This window comes from Mesocricetus auratus, unplaced genomic scaffold (genome assembly GCF_017639785.1).
Source record: "Mesocricetus auratus isolate SY011 unplaced genomic scaffold, BCM_Maur_2.0 Super-Scaffold_100007, whole genome shotgun sequence".
NCBI lineage: Eukaryota > Metazoa > Chordata > Mammalia > Rodentia > Cricetidae > Mesocricetus > Mesocricetus auratus.
Window position 1 is genome coordinate 82,212,378 of NW_024429191.1, and position 23,147 is coordinate 82,235,524.

Genomic DNA, 23,147 nt, shown 5'->3' on the forward strand with positions numbered 1-23,147 from the left:
ACTAACTTTCTATAAAAACTTAGGGGGTAGATTGCTAATTCAGTTTCATCTTCATTTTGTTAACCATTTAATCCCTGCTGCTTCTTGGAAAGTTTTCCTTCTGGTACCCGAGATAGTGTTGGCCTCTAGTCCTCCCTACCCACTGCCAGTTTATCAGTGTTTACTTCTTGGCCTTGTTTACTGGCTGCTACTTTGGTAGTTGATTTTTAAATGTCAGCACGACCCCAGATTCCATTCTGGGTTCCATTCTTGACGGTTCTTTCTGAGTGATCTTACTGCTTTAATACATTCCTCTATCCTTGACTCCCAGTTCATCTGCAAGTCCTCCCCAGTAGCTTCTTCTTCCTGTGGGAAGCTGTGAACACATGACTATTAACTTAGCATCTCAGGACTCGGTGGTCCCAGTCTCTTCAGCCTTCCATTTAATTCTTTGAACACATCTTAATTCTTAAAATACATCCTGATTTGTTGCCTTCTCATATCTCCATTACTATCACCCTTGTCACAGCCACCAGCATCTTTGTTGTTGAACCATTACAGAATTTTCCTGTCTGTTCTTCCAGAGACTCCACTTTTTATTGTGAAGCAGGGTGGTTTTTCTGTAACCAGTAAGAAGATAATTTTACCTTCCAGTTTAAGATTATACTAAAATCAAAATCAAAACTTCCACTATAGGAAGAAGGAGATAGGAGAGAATTTTGGGAAAGACATGAAGCAAAACTAAAATGAGCATGGTGATTGTGGCACACACCTTTAATCCCAGCATTCAGGAGGTAGAGGCAGGTGGATCTCTGTGAGTTTGAGGTCAGCTTGGTCTACAGAGTGAGTTCCAGGACAGCCGGTTTTGAGAAACCCTGCCTCAAAAAACAAAACAAAACAAAAACAAACAAAAAACAAAAGCAAAACAACAACGACAACAACAAAATTGGGAACATGAAGCTGGAAAGGTGGCTCAGCTGTCAAGAATGCTTACTTCTCTTGCAGAGAACCCAAGTTGGGGCCCCAGCACCCACACTGTGCAGTTCATAACCACCCTTAACTCCAACTCCAGGTGATCTGACACCCTCTTTCTGCCATCTGTGGACACCTTCATGCAAACTTGTACCCCTACACATAGACACACAATGAAAAGTAAAATCTTAACCTTTTCTGAAATGTGTTGCTTGGGTTTTCTTGTTCTACCAGGCCCCACTGCCCCTCTCAGCCCCAACAAGACACATGGACACTATATTAATTACAAAACTGCTGACTGATAGCTAGGGCTTCTTATTGGCTAGCTCTGTCTTAATTATTAACCCATTCTATTAAATCTGTGTATTTTCATGTGGTCATTGCTTACTGGAGAATGCCCAGACCTCCTTTGGTGGCTACATAGCATCCTCCTCCTGGTGGGCTCCCTCTACCTACCTTTCCCAGAGTTCTCTTCATCTCCCAGTTCTACCTATCTTTCTGCCTCTATTTGCTATTGGCCAAACAGTGTTTTGTTTATCCACCAATAAGAGAAACATACAGAAGGACATCCCCTATCAGATATGTTTGGGAATTCAGACTTTTATAAATCTAAAATTCAAGGAAAATTGTTTCTTTCTTTGTGTGTGTGTGTGTGTGTGTGTGTGTGTGTGTGTGTGTGTGGTGTTGAGGATTGCACTCAGGCCCTTGAATATGCTGGGAAACTGCTCCAATGATTTGAATTCCCAGTTAAGAGATGATGATGATGATGATTGTGATTACCCAGGGGTGAGGGCATATTTTCTTGAAACAGTTCAGAAACTTCTGAGATATATTGTAAACAGGTTAGATAATTTATTATGCCTTGATGCCCATTTATTCTATATTTGATGTTTATCTTAGCTCCCAAATCCTTAATTGTTAACTATTAAAATAATAGTTTGTTGTGTTGATATCTTGGATAAATATATTATAAAGCTTGTGTTTTTGTTCATGGTTTTAGTGTTGCCGGATGTTATTGAGATCCTCCACGACCTCAGCAAGGACCAGATGGATGTTTCTCTCTTGTGGAACTCTCTGTCTAGTTTGAATAGTCATTTAAAAAAGGATGAATTCTTAGATGTGGTGAAATTAACAACAGTTGATGGTGGGTATTCCAAATATTTAATTAAGAGATATACAAAGTTTAGTGTCTGTTTTTAGCGATAAACAGCCAAACAAATACCAAGTGGGATCTCACTGTGTATTCAGCTTGTGTTTCTCTGATGCTTAGAGTATTTTTCATACAGCTGTGAGCTACCTATGTATTTTCTTGGGGGAAATATTTGTTCAAGACTTTTGCCCATTTAAGAAATAGGGTTATATATTTTCTTGCTGTTAAGTATTTTGAGTTCATTATATATTTTAGATAGTAGCCCTCTTATCCAATGTATGATTTTAAAATATTTTCTTTCAATTCATGGGTAAGTGGTTGCTAGCTTCCTGCCCATAGTGTGTGTGTGTGTGTGTGTGTGTGTGTATGTGTTTCTCTCTTTGTCTATCTTTCTCTTGCTCACTCTGATTATTGTTGTTCTGACAACTCTTTTTATTTTGATGCAGTCCTGTTTGTCTATTTTTTGGGTGGTCAGCTGTGCTGTCAGGTTATACCTAAGAATTCTCTGCCTAGAGCAGGTGGCACAGAACATTTCCTCTGTTTTTTTCCCCAGCAGTTTTATAGATTCGGGAGGGGTTCTCTGCGATCTTCATGGCCAGCAGAGTGACAATCTGTAAGAGAGAGAGAGAGAGAGAGAGAGAGAGAGAGAGAGAGAGAGAGAGAGAGAGAGAGAGAGAGAGAGAGAGAGAGAGAGAGAGAGAGAGAGAGAGAGAGAGAGAGAGAGAGAGAGAGAGAGAGAGAAAAGGCAGTTCAGCTCAGTGTGACTCAGTAGCCAGTGTTGGTTCAGCCACTCCAGAAGTCAAACTCCAGAACTGACTCCAAGTGGTTTATTTTAGGTATATTTGGTGAAAATTATTATGGCAATAATTAACCATATACTGCATGCACAACAAAACATACACAAATGTCCTTAAGGAACAAAGTAATCTAAATAAAGTTCAGACGTGACTCCATCAAAACTCTTTGTAAAATCCACAAAGACTGACTGAGGAAAAACAAATTTATGATAAGGATCTGGGAGAGGGTCTAGTGCTAGCAAAGTATCCACACAGATGAGTGCAAAGCCACCAGGATAGAAAGCATGCCAACTCCAGCCTTTTGATTGGATAACAGGTTTTGTGTTCCTTCCCTTGAGGGAACAACCCTGTGGCCTTAGCATTCCAGGTTTCCTCAGTGTTTACCTGTGAGTGCAAAGACCTCCATGCCTCCTCCAGATTCAGATCTCAATGAGGTGGAGTGTCTGACAGCTGAAATGATAATACATAGACTTAGTAACTATAAAGAAAGTTCATATAATTTGGCTGTTCTATATTAAACATAAGTATATTTTTTATTTCAATACATTCATGTTGTGTAGTGTGTTAACAGCAAGTAGGTACTACCTGGCAAGAACATGCCCAAGAAAAAAGAAGATAGGGTGTCTGTTCAAACTTTATGGTAACATTTTATTATTACATTAGTCAGGATAGCTGACAGATTAAGAGGCATTTGTAGTTAGGTAGATTCTGGATGTTTCTATAAGAAACAGCAAAGCGTACTGCAGTAGAGGAATACAATTTTATTATGTAGTTCCTAGGAATTCAAGAGATAATTTAAAACATATGGTGGATGAAAGACAAGATATAATATTTATAGCTACATTGGAAACCTGTAAAGTAGGATTCTGACTGCATGGGCATGCGCCTTGCTGGTCCCTGTGCTTTGTTCTAGTTTTCGACCATCAACCACAATAATTTTAAGCCTCCAGCCTAAGCTTCCTGGATGGTCGTTAGGAAATAAAGTTGCTTCTGCCTCCCATGTTCATCCCTTGGCAGTAGTCTGGTACTTGCATGCTCTTGCCTAAATAAAAGCTCCTGTTAGATTTTATGTTCAAAGAGCCTTTTGGGTTGTCTGTCAGGCAAACCATAAACTAAGACTGATACCTAACTCTTATTTTTATTTAGGACTGTATTTGCATTTTATATGACTATGGATCGTATGGTTTCTATTAATTGATGGAAATTGAAAACTCATTTTACATTTTATAGTCTTTGCGCTCTTCCCATAAATCAACCTGTTACTAAAAAATATGATTCTGAAGCATATACCAGATAATTTACATTTTTATAAGCTTGCTTCATTGGCTCTGACTTTTGCTTAATGAGGGTAATCTAATAAAACATTTTTCCCTCAAAAGGTGACAAAGTACAACTTGAAGAATTTTCAAAAGTAGTAAAGGATATGCGGGACACCCTCAGGGCAAAAGGTAAATATGGGTTTGGAGTGGGGTGGGAAGATGGCTCTGCTGATAAAGTGTTGCTGTATACGCCTGAGAATCTGAGTTTGGATCCTTAGAACACATGAAAATGCCAGGTAGATACGGCGTCTGCCTATAATTCTAACTCTTAGGAGGCAGAGACCTGGGACACTCAGAGTAAATTGGCTAGCTAGCCTAACCATATCGATGAACTCTGATTTCAGTGGAGAGATCCTGCCTCAATGAATACAGCGAAGAGTGAATGAGGAAGACTCATCATCACTCAATCTGGACATGCATGTACACATGTACCCCTGAATCTCCATATGCATATAGCCTCACATATGTGAACACACATACAAGCATACCACACACATGCAATAAATATGAGGGGGGAAGGAGAAGGATGAAGAGAAAAGATGTCAAATCTGGGATTGTAGCTTGGTAGAGCCCTTGCCTAATGTGCACTGAGATCCTGGGTTTCATACCCTAGTGATAGTTAAGAAAGACAAAAAAAAAATAGCCGGGGACTTTGGTGGCACACACCTTTAATCCCAGCACTCGGGAGGTAGAGGCAGGCAGATCTCTGTGAGTTCCTGGCCAGCCTGGTCTACAGAGCGAGTTCTAGGACAGCCTCCAAAACAATACAGAGGAACCCTGCCTCAAAAATGCAAAAAAAAAGACAAAAAATGAAGATAAGTAGATTACTTATGACTGTTTAAACTGATTTTTTGATAATTTGCTTTGATTTCTAGCTAACACATTTGCATTATTCTGATGTAAGGCAGGCAAAGCTTTGTTTGATTAGAAATTGGCACTTCTTTCAGAAGAAAAAGACTTAAAAAAAAAACAGTTTAAGCCGGGTGTTGGTGGCACACGCCTTTAATCCCAGCACTCGGGAGGCAGAGGCAGGCAGATCTCTGGGAGTTCGAGGCCAGCCTGGTCTACAGAGCAAGTTCCAGGACAGCCTCCAAAACAATACAGAGAAACCCTGTCTCAAAGAAAACAAAAAACAGTCTATTAAAAGATATTTTAAATTCCATCTTCACTTCTTGGATTCTGGGAAATCTGCAAGTTTTTTAAGATTTATTTTTATTTTGTGTGTGAGTGTGTTGCCTACTGATATAATGACATGTGTGTGTCTAGTGCTTTTGGAAGTTCAAAGGGAGCATTGGATCCCTTTGATCTGGAGTTATGGATAGTTGTGAGTCACTATGTGGGTGTGGGGAACTGAACTTTGGTCCTCTATAAAAGCAGTCAGTGCTCTTAACTGCTGAGCCATTTCTCCAGCCCCTTTATTAGTTTTTAAAAAAAGTTTCCAGGTATAAAATACTTTAGAACTATTCTATGGATTGCTTTATTTTATAGAATCTCTCGTAAATCTACTGTTTCCTTTGTTAGACATTCCTCATCGCCTTTCTGTAGTTCAATACTTGTTTTTTTATGTTATCTGCCCCTTAATTTCACTTCCTTATCTTCAGAATTAAGAAGCTAATGGCATCATGTTTATAGAACTGTTAGGATCCAATGTAGTAAGTCATGTACAACTTAGAACATGGTATTGGGAGTATATTGTTTATCGAATAAAGAGCTGCAACTTTATATCTCATTTTGAAATGGGGGGCAGTGCTCTGAAAGACTTGCTCAGGATTGTTGATATTTTATAAGGTGGGGAGCAAAGTAAACGTAGTCACGATGTGCTGATGTTGGTTGGGAACCTGAATCTGAGAGATGGCCACAGAGATGAGGAAGATGGCATCGCCACCCAGTGCAGAATAGGGCTGGGAACTTCTAGGAAGGGTTATAAAGGGCAAGAAAGAGTTAGTACAATGGAACTGAGGCCGCTGTCTTTGGAAAAGCCTATTTGGAAGTTTGCTGGCATATGGGAATTTGACTTCCAGAATGTTTTTTCCATTACCAACTTACTATGCCTAGACTACTTATGGGAGAGCTTGGAAGCATCAGAAAATAGTGTTTATGAGTTTCTGCGCTTTCCTTCAGTATGTACGCATAAAGGTATATGATGATGATGATGTTGTGTGTATATGATGATGTTTGTGTGTGATATACGCAAATGGGCACATACATTCTACAACAGGTGTATGGAGGTCAGAGAACAACTTTCAAGTGTTAATTCTCTCCTTCCACTGGGACTTTTGGGATTTAACTCTGGTTTTCTTCAGGCTTATGTAGCAAATGCCATTATCCACTGAACTGTCTTGAGACCCTAAACTCAGGATTTCATAATTAACTATGGACTGCACAGACAAAAGTCTTTATTATTCTGTTTTGATAAACCAGAGCTCAGTTCAATTATCAAAATGTCTTTTTAAATATATATTTCTAGAGTTTCAGGACATAGCCTTAACTCTGAATTCGGTTGAAGGGGAGAAGGTAGCTCAGGAGAACTTGGAAGATTTTCTAGAAAATCTTGGGGTTACGTTATTTAAAGACGAAGTAGAGAAAATCCGTCAATCAGACATGGTTTCTGGTGAGTATTTGCACTCTTCTCAGTGTTTATAAAGTTTTTTGGTTTGTTTTGTCTTTTTTTTTGTAGGAGGACCTGCAAAAATTGTATGCATGTCTAGAGATATTTGGTTATGTTTCTGAAAATATTATCTTTGAAAAGGACTTTTCCTTTAAAAATCTACTCTTTTGCAGTTATATGAATAAAAAAGCCTTTTAAATAAACAAGCCGAAGTTCTGTGGGTAGCACCCTTGTTAGAATCCTTCTGCTTGCAGATGCCTTGCTCCTTTCAGTGAAGAATGGCTTGAGAATTTTACCTGAGCAGAAATAGTGCTTTGCCACTTAGGTTACCAGCCCCTCTTGGCACTTGAATTCCATTTTGGAACTGGTATGTCTGCAGCCTTGTAGGGCTATGGTAAGAAATAACAGTTGGCAAAAAGGGACCCAAAGGTACTTTGTAAATAAAGTGTTTATAAATATAGATATTTTAAAATGTTTATTTTGATACTAGTTTTTGAAAAATCACATTGCCCAGGAATTCTTATATTTCACGTCTCTCTCTCTCTCTCTCTCTCTCTCTCTCTCTCTCTCTCTCTCTCTCTCTCTCTCTCTCTCTCTCTCTCTCTCCCCTCTCTCTTCTAGAAGACAACATGGTGAATGTTAAAGAGTGTATGGAAGCCCTGAAAGAGACTCGGGAATTTTCTAACTTCACTGGTAAGAGCTTTTCAATAAAACTATTACAAGGCAACAACTACTTGGAGTCATTTAGAGGTCATTTAGTCAAGCATCATATTTAATGCTTGCTCTACATACCTGTTGTTATTTGTGAAGAGAGTGGAAACTCACCTGACTGTGGTGTTTAGAGGTGGGGCCTTGGGAGCTGATTAAGATTTGACAAGCTCAGCAAGGTAGAGCCTCAAGATTGACCCCTGGTGGCTCGAGCAGTGAGCGCTTTACTCAGTCCCTGTTGTTTTCTAAGTATTCCAGTTGTGCGTTGATTTTCCCCGTGACCTAAAAGTAGCTTAGGAGGTAATTTAAATCCCACAGGGTTGTCGCTTCACTGCTGCCCCATGCTTCTTACTTCTAGTTTTAGATTACTTGAGTTAGAGAGTGAGGTCTCCAGGAGGGGCCTATCACTTCATTAGTCCATTAAAAGTCAAGTTTTTAAAACTTCTATTGTTATCTTATGGGCATGGGTGTCAGGTCCCCTGGAACTGGAGTCACAGACAATTGTGAGCTGCTATGTGGGTGCTGGGAACTGAACCTAGGTCTTTTGGAAGAACAGTCAGTGCTCTTAATCACTGAACCATCTCTCCAGCCCCCTCTAAAACTTTCATATGTTGGTTTAAAATCAAAATCAAATTTTCTGCAGAGATAGGCTAAGGACCCAGAAAAAAACCTATCAACATGGTTACTTTTACATATAATTTAAATAATTTATTATCTATTTCTCCCACTGAATCATTAGGGTAGCCTTTCTAGATGTATATTTTAGATGTAGGCTCTCTTTCCCTCTGTGTTTTAATGTCTGTCTGTCTCTTGCCTCCTTTCTCTGCTTGTCTCTTAGTTACAGGAGCTTATTGGCTGTAGGCTTCCTAGTTCAAATGTCTACTAAACATGAGGAGATTAGGGTTGTTTTCAATGATAGGTGAAGTTAGCTGGCAGGAGCAAGGGATACAGGGAAGGAAGGTGGAAAGAGGAAAATTGGGTTTGGAGGATGCTTGAGGATGAAGGGAACTTTTAACTGAAAAAGTAGTATGCTTTTGTGTATATTTTGAAACAGTCTGTCCAAATCCTAGGTTTTACAATATAGTTTTGAACATAAACAAAGGTTGTTCTCTGAGCATAGTGGGAGGATTGCAAGTGTAAGCCCAGGTTGGGCTACATAGTAGACTCTTAAAAAAATGAGAGGTGGGTCTATCTATAATGATCAAAGGATTAGATAGAAGATGGTTAGCATGAAGAAGACCATCAGAGTCAGGTGGAGTGCTCTACTTACATGTGGTTAGTGAGTGTCATACTGGGCAGTGAAAGCTAAAAGAGGTCATAGATATTCTGACTGTGCTCAGAAATTTAGATCCTCAAACCGAGTGATGTATTGAATACACCATATGTGTACATTGTATGTGTATGCCATTTGCACATTTTCTGTACTTGTAGCTTTGAAAGAGGCCATTGATATGCTGGACTCCACAAAAAGAAGTTACCGGTCTGATAAAGACAGACCTCTGGAGGGACTGGAAAATGTCAAGGGTAAGTTGATTAAGCAGACAGCCAGCATCCTGTAATTAACATTCATTTTACATTTTTTAAATTAAGGGATCTTACCCAAGTGTTTTCCATTTTAACAGTTAACATTACTGTTTTTCTGATTTCCCCTAAAGATTATTTTTAATTATGTGGATGTCTTTGTGTATGGGTGTGTGCACACAAGTTCAGGTGCTGGAGGAGATCAGAGACATTGGATCCCCCTGGATCTGGAGACACAGGAAGTTGTGAACTGCCCCATGAGAACAGAACTGAGTATCTCTTCCAGAGTATCTGAGCCATCTCTTCAGCCCCCTTTCTACACATTTAGTCAAGGATTACCAGATAACAACTCATTCTTAATAGTTCCTAATAATGGAACTTTGGAATATTATGTAGTATAGATTAGATTTTGAACTACATATTCATAGAGATTATTTTTTTTTTGTTTATTGAGACAGAGTTTCTATGTATAACAGCCCTAGCTGTTCTGCAACTTGCTCTGTAGACTGGACTGACCTTGAACTCACAGAGATCCACCTGCCTCTGCAGTGGGGATTAAGATTTTTAATGATAGATTTATTTTTATTTTACATGTATGAGTGTTTGGTATGCATGTATGTACATGTATCGTGTGCATGACAGGTGCCTGTGGAGACCACAAGGGGGCATTGATCTTCTGAAGTGGTGTTTCAGATGGTTGAGAGACACTTTGTGTGTTCTGGGAATTGAACCTGGGTTCTCTGCAAGAGCTGTTAACCACTGAGCCATCTCTCCAGACCCTAAAGAATTTTGTTATGCAATGAAATGCCTAGGTGATCCCATGGGCTGTCTTGTAAACTGGGTCTCAGGTTGTTTCACCATGCTGTTGTGTGTCTTCAAACTGATGTTTATTTCTACATAAATTTCCTTCCCAACTAATACATTTTTGTGTGTATTTTAGATGATCTTAATGCTGTAATTTCCCACCTCCTTCTCTCTCCTCTCCTGATTTTTCTACCCCTCCTTCTTGTTGAAGGCCATTAGGTAAAGTTGAATAATTCAATTGAAGCATGCTTATTTTGTAGTCAATTATATTAGCTGTTTATTTACAACAATTTTCTTGATCATCTATATGATTCTTAACTATATTTTGAAAGTCACTAACTGCATTTGAATGGAATTTCAGCAAAAAAATAGTTGAAAATTTCCAAAGGGACAGCCAGTGAAATCGCTCAGTGTGTAGATTTGTTTGACTACCATAGGCTAGTGCCTTGCCCTCTAAAATTTCCTGAGTGTATATTTGGCACTCCAGGACAGTTTTTGTTGCTAGAAACAATGAGAAAGGACTACATCTAGAGGGTAGCAGCAAGAGGCATGGGCTAAGCATCCTCATCCTGCAGTACCTATGTCAACACGACTGCCATTGCTGGTGATCTCGGCCAAGCGTTAACAGTGCTCAGGTCCAGAAAAATTTTCAACCCTACCATTTTGGAAGTATTTATTTTTATTTTATTATTTTAATTTTCAATAGCTTGCTTCACATGCCAGTCCCAGTTCCCTCTCCCTTCCTTCCTCCCGCAGCCCTCCACCATCCCCCCCCCAAGCCTCCCACTCTATCCCTACTTCCTTCCACATAGGGGATATCTAGAATCTGTCATTTCACTCAGGGCAGGGGCCAGGCACTCCCCTAAGAGTCCAGGGTGAGAGAGCATCCCTCTTTGTGTTATGGACACACGAAGTCCGTTTGTATGCCAGGGATAAACACTGATCCACTTCCCAGGGCCCCATAGGTTGCCCAGGCCTCCTCACTGACTCTCACACTCAGGGGGTCTGGATCAGTCCCATGCTGGCCTCCCAGTTGTCGGTCTTGGGTCCAAGAGCTCCCCCTTGTTCAGATCAGCTGTCTCTGCTGGTTTTGCCAGTCCATTCTTTGCCAATTTGCTCATCACTCTTCTCTCTCTGTCACTGGGTTCCTTGGGTTCAGTTCAGTGTTTAACTGTGGGTGTTTGCCTCTGCTTCCATCAGTCACTGGATGAAGGTTCTAGGATGGTTATAGACATTAGTAAGGTTATGTCATCCTACTCAGACAAAAAATTAAGGTAAGCATGATTTATCTGTGTTTTTACCAACCTTTTGTTTCAAGTAATATCCTGCTGATTATAAATTATCCTCAAGCACTCTTCAACTGTAGCCAGACCCGTTTACACAAATAGAGTTGGGGAGATGGTTGTTCTCCCATGCGCCCACAGGACAGCTCACAAATGTCTGTAATCGCACTTCTAGGAGATCTGATGCCCTCTTCTGTCCTCCATAAGTAATAGCTGTGTGGTCACTGACCTACATACCAGCAGAACATCCCATACATATAAACTAATAAAAATTAAAAACCAGAATTACTTCTTTTCTATGATCTATCCCTCAAATAGATTTACAGCTCTGTAGAAAGGATGTGGGATAATGAGAATTGTGTATAGGAAAAGTGCCAGGATTAGCAGCTCAGCAGATGAGAGAGGAAAAAGAGAGGGTGAGAAAGAGAGGAAGGGAAGGAAGGAGGGTGAACGCGATTGATTTCAGAGCAGTAAGTCAATACGTTATTGAAAAGAAGCTAGTAAAGCAGGGGCACGTGTTATCTTAGGAACTGCCACATTGAAGGAGTTGGAGAAGGAGATCACAGAGGAAACTAGAAAGAGTGAGAGTGCAGAATGAGACTGTGGTTGCCTGAGGAGGGAATGGTCATCACTGGTCAGTGTTATCAAGAGATTTGCCACCTTGCTTCCTGTCCGAGTAGGTAAGGTCAATGCTGTTCTTCCTTTCACTGTTTCACTCTATGTTTTTAGGTCTTATAAAGGAAGTTTTGTCTCCAGACCTGAAGTTACCAACCATAAGTGGTGAGTATGAACTTTATGTACAATATATACATACATATGAATTTCATACAGCAAGAGAGTTTTTAGATGGTTGTCAAATGTTTATGCATGTCTAATGTATCTTGCCCAAATCTAGAATTTGGTTGTGAGAGAAAATGTGGTATTTATTTTTCTCTGAGTCTGCATTTCTTCTCTTTACATAATTTCCCTTTTCCTTCATTTTTTTCTGAAAATGTCATGAGTCCATTTTTCTTTACAGATGAAAACAATTCCATAGTATATGATAACCACATTTTCTTTATCCATGGACATCTAGGTTCCATTCCTTAGCTGTTGTGAATGAGGTCTTTGGGCAGATGTGCAGGAGAGGTGTAGCTGAGTCATGTAGACGGTCTGCCTTCAGTTTTTTGAGAAAACTCCATACTGTTTTCCATGGCACACATGCCATAATTATGTAACATTACTTTGCACCATTTCTTTTTTCTTTTTTTGCACCATTTGTTTTGCAGTCTGTACAGCTTCAGGTGTATTGGTTCCCCCTGCCCCATCACAGATTCCATACTTTCTTTTTACTCCCAAACATCGATATATTCTGCTTCTTGGCATATTCTTCCCTGATTTGTTTTGCTCATTTACATTTACTGGCGAGCTTGCTTCCTTGGAGGCACCTCTTCCTCATCTGATAGCTTAAATTAATTTCCTTTGTTGTGTGATCTTACTAGTTCATTTCTGCTTCACAGTACTTATTCCACATAAATAGCTGTTCATGGTTTTAATTATTTGGTTAATGTTATTGCCTCCTATTTTCCTGGAAGTGCCATTGGCCTAGGGATAATTGTAGCTCTAGAATGCAGTGAAATCTTGGTTCTTATCTTACTGTTAAGAAAAGCTAATGTTTATAGCTAATTAAATTTAGTATGCCAGATATTGTTTTGAATCTTTTATGATAACCGATAATTTTAAATATTCATTGAATAAATGATCTGATTTATCTCTTTAGCTTTGTTGTTCATCATACTTACATTTGTATTTATTATGTAGCAATAATACTTACCATAATTTAAATTGCTTCAGATTGCTTTTGGGTGGGTGTTTTTATGTACTCTATTTACTTTGTATATATTTCCTGTTGGAACAACTTACTTCCCTCCTCCACCCAGGAGCTTGGCTTAGATGTCATATTCCATTTCATAGAGCCTTATTCCAAGTTTATCGTGCACTAATGATGTGAGGTTAATCTGAGATTGGTCTTGTGTATCCTTTCTCATAGCACCAATTAGGTGATCGACTTTAATTATGTTTACGGAGACGGCAGCGTCAGTCTCTCTCATTAAGGAATTTACAGGAAACTTTGATAAAGAGGGATTGGTTTTTCAATGTCGCTTGTTAGTAACTGTAAAATGACTGTTAGTGGAAAGGATGATGATGGTGGGTGTTTTCTCCCAACTGACTTTCATGAAGGCTTGAATCCCTTTGTATAACTTCAGAGTAGGGAAATATACACAGCTTCATTTTGGGGTTAAAAGAGAAATGGTATAGCTAAAAAAATTAAAGCACTGATGCTTTAAAATATATTTTATATTTTAAATTGTTTGAGGTAATAGAACTGCCATTTTGGCTGTAGAGGTTGTTGTGGGCAAAAGACCCTGGTTGAGGAGGACATTGATGACTGATGAGCTTACAGTGAAACGCTATGAAATGGAGCAGGTCCCTGCCCTGACTTCCCTTCACAAAGGACTATAGTTGTAAAGTGAAGTAAACGTTTAACTCCCAAGTTGCTTGATAGTAACAGAAAACAAATAGCACATCCATCACCATTTGTTTGCCATAAACTTTTAAAAATTTAAATATTGTTTGACATATGGAGGTCTCCAGGCGTTGGTGGCACATGCCTTTAATCCCAGCACTTGGGAGGCAGAGGCAGGTGGATCTCTGTGAGTTCAAGACCAGCCTGGTCTACAGAGCGGGTTCCAGGACAGGCTCCAAAACAACACAGAGAAACCCTGTCTCGAAAAAACAAAAACAAAACAAAACAAGACATAAGGAGGTCATCATTGCCAACAGAAAATATTTTACTTCTAGATTTTTGGTTCCCGTAAATAGTAGGTTTGAAATAAATTGGTTTGTCTGTATGTTTTTTTTTTTTAGACAGGTTCTCTATTATGTGGCTTTGGCTGTCCTGGAACTCTCTATGTATACCAGGCTGGCCTCAGACTCATGGAGATCCACCTGCCTCTGCCTCCTGAGTGCTGGGACTACAAATGTGCACCACAATTCCCATCCCTTTATGTACTTTCTTATGACAGTATGTGATACATTTTTCTTTGTAGAGATCACAGAAGCTGCTGACATCTTGTCACGTGTTGATAATGGCAAGATCACTATATCTGACTTGGAGCATGCCCTGCAGTGTTTGAATGCCATTTTACCTGAAGAAGACGTCAAAGAAGTTCTTGAGCACTGTGATACCAGTGGTGAGCTGTTACGTTTTTGTTTTGTTTTTGGCTTAAGAGAGTCTTCATTTTTCATACTCCTGGGAAATGTAAAATGTACATATGAATCAGAATCTTAATTTCATGTGCTGATTAAATACAACATTTTAATATCAGCATGTTTGATTTTGACCTTCTAGATAACATGGAGGTGGACTTAAGAGATTTCTTAACGGAAATGAAAAATACTGCAAGCTTTCAGGATTCCATAGGTATGTGAATACTTCTGGTTCAAGAAGGTGACTGGAAATTTGCTTTGTAATCTATGAAAATTTAAATTAGTTTTGTATTTTAAAGAAGTGTGTGTGTGTGTGTGTGTATGTGTGTGTGTGTGTGTGGTGTGTGTGTGTGTGTGTGTGGTGTGTGTGTGTATGTGTGTGTGTGTGTGTGGTGTGTGTGTGTATGTGTGTGTGTGTGTGTCTGTGTGTGTGTGTGTGTGTGTGTGTGTGTGTGTGTGTGTGTGTGTGTGTGTGTGTGTGTAGCAGAGGAGCTGCCAATGGTGGGCTTTCTAAGAAGGACAGGGTGCTGGAGGAAGATGCTTCCTGGGTCAACAGATCCCAAGAGTGGTGTCTATTAATAACTTACAACAAAACGGCAGCCTGTTTACATTTTGCTCCTCAGGCTAGCCCTTTTGTTGTATCACCTGTCTTGTTTCAGCCTGTTTACATTTTGCTCCTCAGGCTAGCCCTTTTGTTGTATCGCCTGTCTTGTTTCAGCCTGTTTACATTTTGCTCCTCAGGCTAGCCCTTTTGTTGTATCGCCTGTCTTGTTTCAGCAGCACAGCCTTAAGTTAGATACTGCAGTGTATCTTTGGGTTAAAGGTTATTTGTGACTCCTCAGAGTGGTCTCAGGGGCCACATGTGAAGTAATAAATAGGCCAAGGAATAGTTTGACGACCCCAATGTGTCTGTCTGAAAGGTGTAGTCTTTAAAAGCTTTGGTTTTGGACCTGTATTGTCCGAGTTTGAATCTTGTTCTTATCATGTAGTTGCCAATGTAATTACAGCAAGTCAACTTAATCTTGCCAGCCTCAGTCTTCATCTGAAAAAATGGGTATAATGATTACTTTTAAGATTATTGTGAGATTAAATAGGTAAGCTGAAAGTGCTTAGAGCAGTGTTTAGCACTAAGGTTTTAATGATTGTTAACTCCTGGTTTAAAGCTATGTTCAAATGTTCATGTCCATTTCCATTATTTTATGCAACCCGAGTCAAACGGTGGGTAGTGCATGGTGTCTGCTGTTGAAACATTTCCTTCTACTGTCTGTCTATAGCCACGCAGCTACTCCTAACTGCTCTCCAAGTTCTTCAGAACGATCTAATTGATGTCTCTGACCTCAAGAAGTTACTGGTGAATGACGACCTTCATTTAGCTGAAACCATACTGAATGAAGTGTTAAAAGATGTTCCCGAGCGTGGTGCGTACTTGTAATCTACCCACCTTAAATGGGCTGTTCTCTCCAGGTGAAGGAGAAAGATGTCTGGGTGGAGCACATGGGGTGGAGGGTAATCCTGTACCACCTGCAGTGGGATGGCTGGTCACACTACCCTACTGGTGTGCCAACTCAGAACTCCACAGAACCAAATAAATCAGGGAATCCAGGGCCCATCCTGTGCCTGTGGGAAGCCAGCGGTAGTGCTTATGGAGGACTCTCATGGGCTGTGATCAACCAGGATTCTCCCTGTAGGCAGAGCAGGTTCCTGTACTTCCAAACCAGGTGCTAACCCAGAAGAAGCTGCATCATGGATGATATGGGCTGCTGCCCACAGTAGTGGCTCAGATATGCAGATAGTTACTAATGTACAGAATGACTTTATAAACAGGTGTGATTGGATGTTTTCTTTACCAAGTTCTTAAAATGATTTGGAGAATATCCTGTCTTATTTTCTTCCTCAAATGTTTAGTAGAACTCACAAGTGAAGGCTTTTCTAAAAGTTAAGTGTGTGTGTGTACTCTGTGTGTGTATTCTATGTGTGTGTGTACCCTGTGTACGTAGACTCTGTGTGTGTGTGTGTGTGCATGTTGGGAAGGTGGTGACCATGGAGGCCAGAGGTATCAGATCCCCTGGGCATGGAGTCACAGGCAGTGGGAGCCGTCTGTAGTAGCCCCACATGCACAAAATAGAGTCAGGAGGGCAATCCAGTGAATGCTGAATGCCCCAAGTTTATTCTTATATACCCAACCAAAAAGGGGAAAATTTCTTTACCAAGATACAAGAAAGAAACAGGCTTTCTTCCTTAATTCTCCAAACATTTAGTAACCTCGTCTTAGACTAAATCTCTTGTTATTTAGATAAGAAATCTATGCCTAAGACATCCTACAATATCCACACCTTAGACCTTTAGGTCTTATGTCTTTAACCTTGGCAGACCTTAGGGCAAGATGAAGCCAAGCCATTTTTATGAAACACCCGACAGAGTTGCCTGGTGTTGGGAGCTAGGAATCCAGCTCAGGTCCTCTGGGATAGTAATAAGCAGCCTTAACCACTGAGCAATCTCTTTGGACCCAGTACTGAAAGTTTTGTGTGGAGTGACTTTAGATGGTATTCACTTTTCTTAATTTTGGTAGGCTGACTTTTAGAAGAACATGTGCATTTTCTCTTCACTTTAAAGCACGTTGAATGTAATTATTGCTGCTTTCTTCTTATCTTTTTGTTGTCTGCCACGTCTATAATGATACTTCATTTTCATCACATGTTACTGGGATGTAACCTTTTTAAAAATCCCTGTTGATCTCTACATCATTTTCAGTCTTATTTTTCTTTGGAAACAAAAATACAACCTTTATCTTGATTGATCCATCTCTTAAATTCATGTTCTTTTTTCTGTTTTCTTCTTTTGATGACATCTAGTGATGAATATTTATCTAAATAATTTAAAGGAGTTAAAGCTTTTGTACTATATGTCCTGGAAGAACACTCCTGCCCAGTACTGATTTAAGTACATTCCAGCAAGTTTTGATATGTAGCATTTTCATTGTTGCTCAGCTTAAACTGTTTTTTTGTTTTGTTTTGTTTCTTTTTTATTTAATTTAAATTAGATACAAGTTTGCTTCACATGTCAAACCCAGTAGTTTAAACTGTTTTAAAATTTCGGTGATCTCTCTTTTGGCTTTTGGGTTTAGAAGTATATTTTTCTTCCTTCCTTCCTTCCTTCCTTCCTCCTTCCTTCCTTCCTCCCTCCCTCCCTCCCCCCCCTCCCTCCCTCCCTCCCTCCCTCCCTCCCTCTCTCCTTCCTTCCTTCCTAAGATTTATTTCTTATGTATAGTGTTCTGCTTGCATATATGCTTGCATGCCAGAAGAGGGCACCAGATCTCATAGATAGTTGTGAACCACCATGTGGTTTCTGGGAAATGAACTCAAGATCTCTGGAAGAGCAGCCAGTGCTCTTAATCTCTGAGCCATCTCTCTAGCCCGCCCCAGGAGTATATTTCTAAATTTCCAAAAAAATTGATGATTTTATAGTTGTCATATATATATATATATGTGTGTGTGTGTGTGTATGTGACAATTATAAACAAAAATTATATTATTTAAATTTTTTGTAGGGAAAATTTGTTCTTCCCCCATTGACTTACTAATAATATGTCATTGGATTAATATTTGGCTAACTTATATTTCATGATATTACTAATATATTTGGGCTTAAATAAATATCATTTTACCAAGTAAAAATACCTCTCCTTATTCTCTCTCTCTTTTTTTTGTGTGTCTTCTTTTGTCTTGTTCATTTAAACAATTAGGGCAGTTATCTCTTTCTTAGCTTGGAAATTTGGTTTTCTTTATAATGAAATAGGTTCCACTCTATTTCTCTTTATTACAATAATAATTCAGTTATATTTGCCATCTTTCAGACAGTGCAAGAATTAATATTTTAATTTCACTCTCAATTTATGTAGTATTTTTGTTAGTCAGTTTTTTAATTATACAAATAATTATTTTGAATAAGTTTACTCATGTATTTATTCTTTTAATTAATTCGTGCATGTTTAATTTCTGTTAGAATTTAGTATTTCCTTTAGATAGGAACTGACTGACTTTCTGGCTCATGGCATCTTTAATTTTACCCTTGTAAGTGAGGATTATACTATTTTCTACAGTTGTAGAATCTAGATTGTTAGTGTTTTTCTTTCAGTAATTTTCTTTGTGTTTGTATTCATGTATGTAGAGGTGGTGCACATCCCTGTGTATAGCTTCATGTGTACATGTATCTGGAGTCTAAAGGTCAGCCTCAGTGTTACTCCTCAGGGGCCGTCCACCTTGTTTTTGAGTAGGGGTTGGTCATTGGCCTAGAACTTACTGATTTGGCTTAGTGGTTGGCCAGTTTACCTTAGGGATCTGTCTGTCCCCAACTCTTTTGCACTGGGATTCCAAATGCACACCAGTGAGAGTGAATTTTTTTTTTTGGTTTTTCGAGACAGTTTTTCTCTATATTGTTTTGGAGGCTGTCCTGGAACTTGCTCTGTAGACCAGGCTGCCCTCGAACTCACAGAGATCCACCTGCCTCTGCCTCCCGAGTGCTGGGATTAAAGGCGTGTACCACCAATGCCCGGCTGAGAGTGATTTTTTTTATGTGGGCTCTTGGAACTGAACTTGTGTACTTTCCCAATAGAGTCATCTGCCTAGCCCATACATTTTGTTTCGCTTTCTTTTCATAGTAACTTTGTGTGGATGCTAGGTTCTCTTTTTTGCTTATTTTTGTTTGTATTAGACTTTTCTGGATCAGTAATAGTCGATGATCTCAAGGAAGGGTGGATAATATTGAGTGGCAAATCTAGATCAAGAGTCCCATCTTCAGTTCCTATAGTAAACTACAATACTTTAGCATCCCTCTTTGAAAGATGACTCTTTCAGCCATTTGATACTGTTTGGTAGGGATTTCATCTTTAATTGAGTTCTGTCCCCCAAGCTCTATGTAATACTGTTCGCTTCCAGAATTTGTCTTCTAAATTTTACCTTGCTTTACAGAAAAAGGCAAAGTTACCATTGAAGACTTTCTGACCAAGTTTGTGGATACCTTGACGACTGTAAAATCTGAACGTGAGTTTTACTTAGAATGTCTTTACTGCTCACGTTTGGAAAGACAACCTGTGGCTTACATATTAAAACAGCCTAGCTTTAGATAAAGCACAAGTAATATGCAATATGAAGGCAGAACAGCACAAGGTAGATTATTTGTTACTTTTCTTTAAATTATGACACAAATATTACTAAGTGTAACGTAGACCTAGAATTGTGGTCAATTTTACTGAGAGTGATAGAAAATTATCCAATGATGCTTTGTTCTCTGAGACTATTCAGCATTCATATTTGATTTTCTGAAATTATTAGAAAATTAAGAATAGTTGGGAAATAATTTTAAAAGATTTGGCAAATTGAGTGGAATATGCCTTTAAGACTATTATTTTTTCACATTATCAAGTACTGTATACTGTGTTTTTCACAAATTCATGAATAACATATAATGTATTAACTTTGTTAGCAATGTGGCTGTGTGTAAATGCTACCATAAACAACATGTGAACAAACCACCCATAAGAGCAATACTGTGCTGTTTAATGACCCACTTCCTACTCTAGCCCTCAGTGTCCAGGAACCACTGCTGCTTTGTGATAAACTTTCAGAGATTATCATATCTAATTATAGCTTTGTACCCTTTGTCCAGCATCATATTTTCCCTTCTGACAGCCATCATCACACTCTCTGCTTCTATGACAGTGTTTTTAGATTCTGCACAAGTGATATCCTCCAAGAATTGTCATTCTGGGCCTGAAATTTCACAAAGTAAAATGTCCCGTAGGTTCACCCATGTTTTTGCAAATGACAGGATTCCCAATTTTTTGAGGCTGAAGAGTATTCCATAGTTATTTTGCTTTTGAAACAGGGTCTTGCCATATAGTTCAGGCTGTCCTGGTATACACTATGTCCCTCAGTCTGTCCTTAAACTCAGTAGTCCCCCTGCTTCAGTAGGTATAGCGGTGCACACCTGCAATCCCAGTATCACTATATCTGATTTTTCCATTATGTTTAAACACATTTTTATTCATCTGCTTCCTAAGAAATGTACAAAACTCTGTAGAACAAAAATTCTAAACCATTCCTGAAGAACACAAAAAGTGAAAAATATGTCTTTTCTGGAGAGGTCTATCTTAAGGTCAATAAGATGTCAGTTACTTTCCCTGAAATATGTATTTGATACAGTCTCAATAAAGGCATCAAGAGCGTCCTTGTAGAACCAGACAAGCTTGTTGTAGATATAAAGTAACATGAAAACTCTGAAAGGGAGGAGCTGCTAAAAGCCTAACTCACCAGGTACTCATGCCTTTATGTCTTTGTACCACAAAGTCTTCATAATGAAGTCACTTGATACCATTGCATGAAAAGATCGAAATGATAGAGAAAATCCAAAAATAGACTTCATTACCTTTAACATTTGTTAAACAGTTACAAAATAGTGGTATCATTTCAGGTTGCTATACAAAATAAGATTGGTTATCTTCCAATGAGGTTGGTATAAAAACTGTGTAGGTAAAGGGGAAATACATATGTATATAAAAATACTATATATTTTTCACAGATAGTAATAAACAACACACCTTTCAGTATTTAAGCACAAAAATGGAATCCCAAATGCCTCAGTGATTTAGATATATGAAAAGTCTTTCTGGTTTTGTTTCAAAATACAGATGAAATTACAATGTTTATCTTTTTTGCTTCTTTTCTACAAGAATATGGTGTTTAATTTTTAAAAATTATTGTTTTGCTCTTTTGTGTGTATTGGTGTTTTACCTGCATGTACATCTGTGCACTGCATGTGTGTCTTGTGGCCATGGAGGCCAAAAGAAGGCAGTTACAGACAGTTGTGAGCCACAGTGTGAGTGCTGAGAACTGAACCCAGGTCCTCTGGAGGAGCTCCTAATGACCTAGCCATCTTTCCAGGCCCAAGAATACAATGTTTATATTTACCTCATACTCTATAATCTTATGAAATTACGATTTTAGGAGATGTTTCAAATGGCAGAATTGTCTACCATAGATGGTAAATTTTCCTCTTATTTAGCAGATGGTTGCACTTTATCTCTTCCTCGTGTGCTGGCCACAGTCTCTGGCACAGCGCTGGGTAAGGTACAGTCTTTCCATGTACAGTCTTTCCATGTTTGTCAGTCAGTGTTTCAATGTTAGGCTTATGATTAAACTGCAGAGTGTACAATTTTTTCCAGGTTGAATAAATTCTCTTCTAATTCTGTGGTTCTCTAACTGAAAGTCATTGTCTCGTCCCAGGAGAGAAAGAGAAGCTTTACAACACTGACATTGACAGAAACGATCTTAATGCCATTTCTGACATCAAGCAAAATTTAAATGCTATAGGAATCCACCTAACAGATGGTGAAATACAGGAGGTGTTGGATAATACTATTCCTCCCAGTGAGTAGCTATTTCATTTTAAAATAGAGTTTTAGGATATTTTACTTTAAACGAGTGAAGGTGCCATATTGCTATGTGTCACTCATCATAAGTGTCCAAGGAACTGCAGCCAGCCTGTTTCTTTTTCCTCCTCTTCCTCCTCCTTTTCTCAGAAAAAAGAATATTTTTTCTTTTTAAATTAATGCATTTGTATTAAAGGACATATTTTATTTATTTACTCCACTTTTGGGGGGATGGAATTTTCACTCGAACTTCCCTATAGCGGTTCAGAATTGAAAGCAGTTTGGGCAGGAACTCAAGCAGGGCAGAGACCTGGAGGCAGGAGCTGATGCAGAGGCCAAGCGGGAGTGCTGCTTACTCTCTTGTCCTTAGTACTTGCTCAGCCTGCTTTAAAATTTTTTGTTTGTAATTTTTTTTTGGTTTTTACGAGACAGGGTTTCTCTGTATTGTTTTGGAGGCTATCGGTCCAGCTCGGCCTCGAACTCACAGAGATCCGCCTGCCTCTGCCTCCCTAGTGCTGGGATTAAAGGCGTGCGCCACCACCGCCCGGCCTTTTGTTTGTAATTTTTGAGACTGTAATTTTTTTGTTGTTGTTTGGCCTTTAGAGACAGGGTTTTCCTGTGTAGCCCTGGTTGTCCTGGAACTCACTCTTGAACTCAGAGATCCAGCCACCTGTCTCTGCCTCCTGAGTGCTAGAACCCAAGGCATGTGCCACTGGTGAGACTTTATTTTAATTTCAACATTTCTCTCTTCCCTTTACTTCCTCTAAACCTCCAAGATATCCCTTCCTGCTTTCTTTCATTTCCTCTTTTTTCATAAATTGTTACTGTATGCATATATGCATTTGTATATACATATGTTCATAAATATAACTTACTGAGTCCATAAAATGAAGGGACATATTTTAAAAGAAATATCTTGATAGCTTTTATTCTAGATCTGCTTATCACATATTCCAAGATAATTGTTGGGTTTCTTTTTTGTTTGTTTGTTTGTTTTGTTTTTATCCTTACAAGTTTCCAATTTAATTTTTAAAAGTTTTTAAGAAATGATATCAAATTATCCCTACAAATTTGAGCCATCTTACTTCATACATGGCATATAAAGATTTATCATATGTTTGAAATTTATTATGGTTCTGGTAGGTGTTGACTATTATTTACCTTCCCCCTTTCTTTTGTTTTTTTTTAATTTTTAAATATAAATTTAAATTAGAAACAAGGTTGTTTCACATGTCAATTCCAGGTCACTCTCCTTTTCCCTCCCCTCCTCCTGCTCCCTCCCACCAACCCCCTCCCAATATCCCCTCATTTCCCCAGGGAGGGTGAGACCC

The 23,147-nt window shown here is 38.9% G+C and overlaps 1 protein-coding gene across 1 annotated transcript in view; it reads left to right on the plus strand.

Annotated features, from left to right (window-relative positions):
• Efcab13 (EF-hand calcium binding domain 13) overlaps positions 1-23,147 on the plus strand; it is a 76,246-nt gene that overhangs the window by 42,289 nt on the left and 10,810 nt on the right. Inside the window, exons 15-25 of the mRNA XM_040748068.1 lie at positions 1,952-2,095; positions 4,278-4,346; positions 6,685-6,828; positions 7,447-7,518; positions 8,965-9,057; positions 11,871-11,921; positions 14,231-14,374; positions 14,533-14,604; positions 15,665-15,808; positions 19,358-19,429; positions 21,671-21,814. Coding sequence (XP_040604002.1) covers positions 1,952-2,095; positions 4,278-4,346; positions 6,685-6,828; positions 7,447-7,518; positions 8,965-9,057; positions 11,871-11,921; positions 14,231-14,374; positions 14,533-14,604; positions 15,665-15,808; positions 19,358-19,429; positions 21,671-21,814 — 1,149 coding nt within the window. The remainder of the gene's footprint in view (positions 1-1,951; positions 2,096-4,277; positions 4,347-6,684; positions 6,829-7,446; positions 7,519-8,964; positions 9,058-11,870; positions 11,922-14,230; positions 14,375-14,532; positions 14,605-15,664; positions 15,809-19,357; positions 19,430-21,670; positions 21,815-23,147) is intronic.